Source organism: Trachemys scripta, chromosome 1 (genome assembly GCF_013100865.1).
Source record: "Trachemys scripta elegans isolate TJP31775 chromosome 1, CAS_Tse_1.0, whole genome shotgun sequence".
NCBI lineage: Eukaryota > Metazoa > Chordata > Testudines > Emydidae > Trachemys > Trachemys scripta.
This window is the reverse complement of record NC_048298.1, coordinates 133,058,602-133,066,643: the sequence shown is the minus strand read 5'-3', so window position 1 is coordinate 133,066,643 and position 8,042 is coordinate 133,058,602. Positions and strand designations below refer to the sequence as shown.

The window sequence follows — 8,042 nt, the reverse complement described above, 5'->3', positions numbered from 1 at the left end:
AGCAGCCCCTGCTGCAGATCCCAGGATGTTGTGACTGAGGGCGGCAGCACCTACAGGAGGAGCAGGAGACATCTCCCTCCAGGATTGGAGTGATGCAAATGTCGGGGGGGGGGGGGGGGAGGAGCGCTATTGCATAGGAGCTAAGGGCAATGGGGCCCAAGCAGGAGAGAAGAGAGAGACAGACTGATAGCTAAACGTGCTGCATGACAATATCAACCAACAATTATTAGATGTGGCTGCATTTCCCTTTCTGACATGGTGCCATGGGCAGGAAAAGGCTATTGCGATAAAATGGTGCTGGAACAGAATCTCCTTGCTGTTGGGTGACGGCCGAGCAGAGGCTCTTGCTGATGTGACCATTCTGGGTGGTCCCTGGACGCTTGGCTAGAGCTGACCGCCAATGCCCCTCAATCCTGATGTGCAACCCCCTTCTATTCCAGTGCTGGGCTCCCCACACAGCTCTGCCAATGCCCCTCAGTCCTGCCCTGCAGCCCCCCTGCTATTCCAGCCCTGGGCTCCCTACGCAGCTCTGCCCATGATTTCAGTTTTCTGGCTTTTAATGGCCTGTCTCAGTCCAGTACCTATGGGACAGGTGCTCCCCAGAACCACCATCAGGATATTAGCCTCTTATTTACTGTCTCATCCCAGCAGTGATGGATAGACCGTGGCTACTGAACTGCCTGTCAACCCAGAGGAGTTCCCTCAGGACAGAGTGACACACGCTGGTGACCCAGGGTGTGCATGTGTAGGAAGCTGGCCCTTGCTACTGTCCTTGCTCTGCCTGGTCTGGGGTTAAAGAAAAGCCATTAGTGCCCCAGGCTGTCAGCTTTTACCGGTGCTATGTTTTAAAACAAAAACCAGAACTTCGTGGATGTAAAGATTTTCGATCTGCTCTAGGAAGAGAAGAGATACTGAGACAAGGACCAGGAGACATGGGTTCCACAGGCGCACAGCACACAGGCCTCCATAGTACAGTTTATTCATTTTGCTTTTAATACAGTAGGGCTTGAACCAAAACCGTGGAAGCAAACTCCCTGCTGCTCTGGGGGAATCAGGATCCAAATCTGAACTTGGCAGGTCAGGCCTTTCCTTGATTCCTAAAGAAATCCCACGCAAAGGAAGAAACCAAGGCAAGGAAGAGATCATAGAGCTCCCAGCGCATCTGGAGGGGACCGTTTTCTCCAGCTCTTCCTCCTTCTTTCTTACCTCCTTGCTTCCAGCAGATGGATCCCACCTGGATGCGACCCCCAGTGGCTTTGCTCTCCTCTTTGCATGTCCTGACCCATTAATTTGGCTCTCCTGGGTTACAGCCCAGTTCCACACTATTGTGCCTCAAGCCAGGTTTCCCCTTGAGAAGATGGGTGCCGATCAAAAGAAGGAGAGAAAGCGAAGGGGAACAGAAATGAGCCTCGTAGAAAAGAGGCCAAAGCTGGGAAGTTCTTCCCCTACCAGCAGTGATGCCCAGATTGAGAAATTCAGGGCTCAGAGCCAGAGGGCTTTACTGGGAATCCTCCTTCTTGACATCTGCAGAAGAAAAGAATAAGTATCAGGGGGTAGCCATGTTAGTCTGTAGCCACAAAAACAATGAGGAGTCCGGTGGCACCTTAAAGACTAACAGATTTATTTGGGCATAAGCTTTCGTGGGTAAAAAATTCCACTTCTTCAGATGCATGCCACCGGATTCCTCGTTGTTTTTAAAAGAATAAGAACATCCACGATGCTGGATGAATTTAAAGGACTCAGGGAATGAGATACTCTTTCTTCACTAATATCCATGTGGTCAGTTCCAGTCCTGGGCTAAATTGGGATGGTGTGGGACTGCATCGTTAAAGTGGATTGGAAATGGGGGACAGAGTCTTTCATCTCTAGGTGGCAGGTTCAGATCCAGCCCATTAACTAGGTCTCAGGGGCTTGGATACAGATCCCATAACCTCTCCATCACTGGTTGAAATTCAGTCCTACATCAGAGAGGACTGAATGGCTAGGGTTGTGTAGGAATGAGATGTGGAGCTTTGCACCACTAGGATACACATCACATGGGGAAACCAAGCAGCAGGAGGTGCAGTGATGTGTTCAGTGTCACACAACAGGTCAGTGGCAGAGCAAGGAATAGTACACATCTGTTCTACTTCCGGGCCCCTGCTCTAACCACTCAATAGGCTTCCCCTACGAGGGTGTATCCATGCCACACCTACCTGAGCTGCAGGGGGCGTTGTATTCTGTAATCGCATTGTCACCTGTACGAGGGAGGAGAATTTGCTGTGAAATGCAGAACTGCACAAGACCCCGAGCTTGCTCCCCCTTTAGGACAGCAATCTCTAGTGACTTCAGTTCCCTGCCACATTCTCTTCAGTGCCTAGATGGCAGGAGAAGCATCTTCCCAACATCCCTTGGGAAAGGAGAGTAACCAATGGCCACTGGGGTTACTACAATACTCATGAGAGGCATAAACTTACATTCTGCCTCCAGATTGGTCAGGGTTTGTAGCGTTAAAGGCCCCTTTAAATGTATAGCTGGGGTAAAGTCCCATTCCTATCTCATTAAACAAGAGCCTAATATTGCCAGGAGACCTGAGGAGCTGGAGGTGACAGAGTAGATTAACAAAGAAGCCCCATTTCTACCGAGACCTGAGTTAAGAGCCAGAGCAGGCCACTATTGCATCGAGTTTGGTTTTCCCCACATCACAAAACCAACATGGTGACAGCCTGCCTCTGCTCAAGAGAGGAACAAGACATGATCAAGGCATTAGGCAAGTCAAGTCTGGGAGGTTGTATGTGGGAGCCCCAGGACTGGAATAATAGTGGGGCGGCAAGGCAGGACAGAGAGGAAGGGGCAGAGCTGTGTGTGTGGGCAGAGGAGAAGTTGGTGACTTATTTCTCTGACAGTGAGATCCTACCTGGCTGGTAATAATCATAGACCGTCACTGTCGCTGGCTTCAGGTTCTGCACTTCGATCTCTTGTTTCACTGAGAAGTTGAAGCTGATTGGAGACTTGTCCAGCTAAGGAAGGACAGTGAAGGGAATGAAGAAGATTATGATTGTGCTCACCCCAATCCCAACTGTATCTTCCCCACCCCCCCAGTAATTCCCCTGTCTCCACCGTGTCAGGTCTCCCATTCACTCTCTCCTGCTCGCCCTTAGCCCTAGCTGTACCCACCACCCTGTGCACCCTGGTTGTCTCATGTGCACCCTCCCACTCCGTGTTGAACTAATAGAGCTCTACACTGCACTCACCTCCTCCAGGTAGATGGTGAGTTTGCTGGGCTCGACCTCCGTCTTCTTCATCAGGGGCATCTTCTCCAGCTGCCAGGGAGCAGGAGAGATGAGCGCAGTTTAGCATCAGCTCATTGGGCTTTACTGTGAACTCATACATGCCAGTGTGAATGAGGGGTCCATGGTGTTACAGACGTGTAAAACTGCGGTGAGTGACATCACAGCCAGGCCCAATGAGTCTCATGGCCCCGGCCTATGGAGGGTGTCACACTCTAGAGCCCCCCGCCTCCCATCACTGTATTTCACAAATCCCTTTGCTCCATTAGATAAACGAATTCTGCCTCATGTATGGGGGAGGGGGCAGCAAATTTTCCCGCACACGAGAGTGCTGGAAAACTTGCTGCCCCTTCCCCCACCCATGAGGCAGAATGTGGCCTTCCTGATTACGACAGTACTGGGTTTGCAGGGAGAACACAGGATACAAGGTGGGGGCCTCTGTCAGGTTTAGAACATACCCCCATAAACAAATGCAGGCCAGCTCGATCTCTTCAGCAGGAACACACAACAGAGCTTCCTGATTTCCTTCTGGTATAGTGTGACATGTCCCACAGTGACTTCCTTGGACTCAGTGTTGCCTTAGGATATATCCCTAGACATCATGACAGACCGCATGGCAATGCTGACTTTTTGAGATATATTGGGACGTGTTGTGGTGCAACTCCTTTGGACTCAATGTTGCCTCGTGATGTAACTGAGAATATGGCCAATCTCTGCGTTTAGTGGAGTCTCAATACACAGTATGTACCATGGGTGGAAATCTCTCCATAAACTGTCCTGAAGAGCTGGTGGTTTCTGACTGAGTCATGCATGGAACATAGGGTCCCCGTATGATCAGGGAAGGACAGTTGGGGTGGGGACAGCTCACCTTCTTCAAGGACTTCTTCACGGGGACGAACCCTGAGAGCATCATCACCTCTATCAGAGCCATGTTGCTGCGCTCCCGATCTCCGACGTAGCTGAAGGAAGATGGGAGAGAAGGTGCAAAGATGGTCAGTGTAGCAGTCCTTGGAGTGGGTGATGAACACCCCCTATCACCCAGTTGCAGAAAAGCTGAGTCCCCTCCAGCCAATGGAAGAGAGAGCGAAAAACCCCTCCCTCGTACTCTCTACCCTGCCTGGTCAGCGTGGGAGAGGGTTTGTCCATGTTTCACTCTCTCCCATCCCAATCTCCATTTCCCAGGGATGGGGTCACTGAGCAAGAAGTGATAAGAGATCTTAGGCTCCATAGCTGGTGACAGGCCTGGTCCCCAGCCCCTCGCCTCTTGCCATCTGGCCTCAGGAGGGAGAACGGTTGAAGCTGTTTGAGGTCAGAGCAGCCAGTGGTCTCAGGAGCATGGAAAGTATGGACCAGGATACTCCCCATCCCGAAGATCGATCACGGGCAGAACTGGACTCCCTCCTCCCTCCATGTGTTCCCTCTCTTCCACAACGCTCTCGTGGTTCTCACACAGAGCAGAGGGGTTGCATGAGGACTGTCCTGAACAGCCGTGTCCTGCCTATAGACTCTGGGCTGCTCCAGCCCATATTGCCTGAGCATGAGGCAAGTTGCCCCCTTCTCCTGAGTAAAAGAAAATCTGCAGCTGCTGTCCCCTAGTTCCCTCCTCCTTCCCTTCCCCCCAGTTCTGGACATATTATAAGGGCTGGCAAGATACGGAAGAAGCGCGGGAAGAGGAGAAGGTCAGACAGTGCATCTCAGTCCCCACTGCCATAGACAGGGCCAGCTCCAGGCACCAGCTTGGCAAGCAGGTGCTTGGGGCGGCCTCTTTGGAGAGGGGCTGCAGGTCCAGCTATTCGGCGGCAATTCGGCAGACGGTCCCTCACTCCCGCTCGGAGCGAAGGACCTCCCGCCGAATTGCCGCCGCAGATCACGATCGCGGCTTTATTTTTTTTTTTTAGTTGGCTGCTTGGGGTGGCCAAAACCCTGGAGCCGACCCTGGCCATAGAGCTCCATTGGGCAGCTTTTCATGGGGTTGCCTATGTTGCCCCAGCCCTGTTGCAGGAAAGGGAGCCAGGGGAGAGACCCTCAGGAAGCAGCGCGGGCAGGGATCCCATACCTGACTTGCACATGGAGGTCAAAGTGTTTCCTGGCAGCATGGTTGCACTCCTCAGGTGCCGTCTTCACATCCAGGACAAAGGTCGCTTTGCTGTCTGGGGGCGGGACGTTATAGCGCAGCGTCGTCTGGGGGGAAGAATTCGTCTATGTAGTGCCCTGGGGGCTCGCTACGTAAACAGACCCATTTACACCACAGGCTTCTCACCAGTTTGTCACCAGATGGTACCTGGCTGACCCCACACAAGGGTTTGTGTCCATATACAACATGGTTAACCTATGGAGCCAAATACATCCCTGGCATAAGGCCTCTGACTTCAATGGTTACACCAGGGATAACTGTGGTGAAGCTGCTCGTGAGCCTGGCTTTGCACAGCTGTCAGATGGTAGCTGGGTTCTAAGGTGAGAGGCAGGACTAACTGTGTTAGTGTATCAGGCATTGTTGCAGCCATGTTGGTCCCAGGATATTAGAGACAAGGTGGGTGAGGTAAAATCTTTTATTGGACCAATTTCTGTTGGTGAGAGACAAGATTTCGAGGTACATAGAGCTCTTCTTCAGGTCTGGGAAATGTACTCAGGCCTGTTTTACACTAGGAAATTAGGTCGGTATCATTAGGTTGCTCTGGGGTGTGAAAAAATCCACACCCCTGAGCGATGCAGGTAAACTGATCTAAGCCCTGGTGTAGACAGTGCTACACTGATGGAAGAATTCTCCTGTTGACATAGGTACTGCATCTCAGGGAGAAGGAGTACTTATGCTGACAGGAGAACCTTTCCTGTCCGCATAGGTAGCGTCTTCACTGACACGCAGCTGTAGTGTTTTAAGTGTAGATAATCCCTCAGGGTGTCCGCTAAATACAAGGTGGAACAGATAGTTTAGAATAAGTAGTTAACACATATTTCAAGGGATCATTCAAGGTGAAGCGGCCAGTTAACACCTCTCCAGTCATAGGCGGGAAAGGGAAAAAAAACTGGGGGCGGGGGTGAGGATTAGGGGTTATAGATTGTTGTAATAAGGCATAAATCTAGTATTTTGATTCCATGTTTGTTTTTTAGCATCTACAAAGTTATGAGGTTAAGCTCCCAGGCTCATTGCAGAAATGTTGTGCAGGTTTCCTTTGCAGACAAGGAGTGATCGCTTTGTGAAAAGTGTTCTCCCATGGGTGTTAGGGTGTTTTGTCTTTTATCATTTTCCTTGTGAGTTCATTCGAGAAGGTAGTGATTGTCTGGTTTCACCCACATAGTTGTTATTGGGGCATTTAGTGCACTGGTACACCACGTGTTGTGATAGCCATATGTAGGACCCAGGGGTCTTAAAAGATGTGTTGTGGGGGTGCTACACAACTAAAGATATTATCTCACCCACCTTGTCTCTCAGTGTATCAGGGTTAGACAGCTCTCCTCCATTCCCCATCTCTGTATGGGATGACATCCCCAAGGGACATGCATCATGGGAAAGGTAGCCACAGTCCCCACCCCATCAGCTGTTACAAGGATACTGGGACTTGATGCAGGAACCACGGGTGAAATTATATGGCCTGTGTTCTGCAGGAGGTTAATCATAGCTGCATAGAATCTAGGAACAAAGAACTGCTCATATTCTCCCAGAACACACCAGGCCACAGCACAGTAGTTGTGGATGGGCCAGCAGGGCTGACACATGCTCCTGCAGGGAAATGCTGTTGCGTGGAGGCACTCAAGCAATATTCACTGTAACTACCTCTAGTGAGCATGCCAAAGCCCCCTAAGGATCCACCTTTAGTATAGACAGGGTCAAAGGCAGACCCAGACCGACAGATACATAGAGTTGGGCCAAATCCTGCTCCCCTGGGAGTCAGTGGCAAAACTCCTATTGACTCCAATGGGCTGTCACTCACCTGCACATACGCACAGCCATTCCCGACTGCCTGCACCACGTACTCCCCTGGGACTTGAGGGAGAGATGCCTGCTGCAGCACCAGCTGGTTCTTCTTATCCACATGGAACTCCTGCTGGGAGCCCTCCTTGGCTTGCACCGTCACCTTTACCCCTTGTGCCTCGTGGTATGTCAGGGCTGCATATCTGGCCAAGGCCTGAAGGGCAACCACTGTGTCCTGGGGAAAGAGAGACAGGCACCTTGTCTGTGTCACTTCTTTGCAATCAAGAGTCAACACTTTGGAGGGACGGGCTCTGTGCGCTGTGGGGCACCCACACCAGCACGCACACTCCACCCTGCAATGTGGTGATAGCCGCACCCCTCTCAGCACCAGTGCCAAGATTCCAACTCTGAGCTCCCAAACAAACAAGATTTACATCATCCAGGCCACAAGCTACCAGATTCCCACCCCCAGCCCTCATTACAGCATGATCCTCACCACAGGTCACCAGCATGGGGACTGACACTCCGATCCTTCAAGCACTGCAGGTTACTTGCATCCCTCCCTTTAGGGTTTCATTGCCAGGTTAGGCTCATGGCCCCTGATTCCCCAAGCATGCAGGGTCTCTTTCTCCCTCCATGAGGGAGCTGGGTGGTACCTGAGTGGAGGCAAAGCCCCCATAGGGGTTCCGTTGATGGGTGAGCCAGCGCACAATCTGGGAGGTAGCTGAGATTTCTGCAGCTGACACCTCTGGTTTGGAAATGTGAGTTAGGAGGATGTAGGCCATTGTCTCAATTGATGACGAAGAATCTTCCATCACTGCTTCAGAGGAGTCCTCATCATTTGCCTGGGGCAGGTGCCCTCC

General features: G+C 51.5%; 1 protein-coding gene across 3 annotated transcripts in view; it reads right to left on the bottom strand.

Moving 5' to 3' along the window:
* Positions 1-937: 937 nt before the first annotated feature.
* LOC117884914 (alpha-2-macroglobulin-like protein 1) overlaps positions 938-8,042 on the bottom strand; it is a 50,591-nt gene continuing 43,486 nt past the window's right edge. For 2 of the 3 annotated variants that reach the window (XM_034785905.1, XM_034785926.1), the window contains 8 exons: positions 7,836-8,041; positions 7,199-7,414; positions 5,326-5,450; positions 4,138-4,228; positions 3,234-3,302; positions 2,897-2,999; positions 2,196-2,237; positions 938-1,527 (listed from right to left, as the gene is read on the bottom strand). In XM_034785905.1, coding sequence (XP_034641796.1) covers positions 1,499-1,527; positions 2,196-2,237; positions 2,897-2,999; positions 3,234-3,302; positions 4,138-4,228; positions 5,326-5,450; positions 7,199-7,414; positions 7,836-8,041 — 881 coding nt within the window. In that variant the 3' untranslated portion in view covers positions 938-1,498. The remainder of the gene's footprint in view (positions 1,528-2,195; positions 2,238-2,896; positions 3,000-3,233; positions 3,303-4,137; positions 4,229-5,325; positions 5,451-7,198; positions 7,415-7,835; position 8,042) is intronic. The other variant, XM_034785915.1, reaches the window with a different exon arrangement.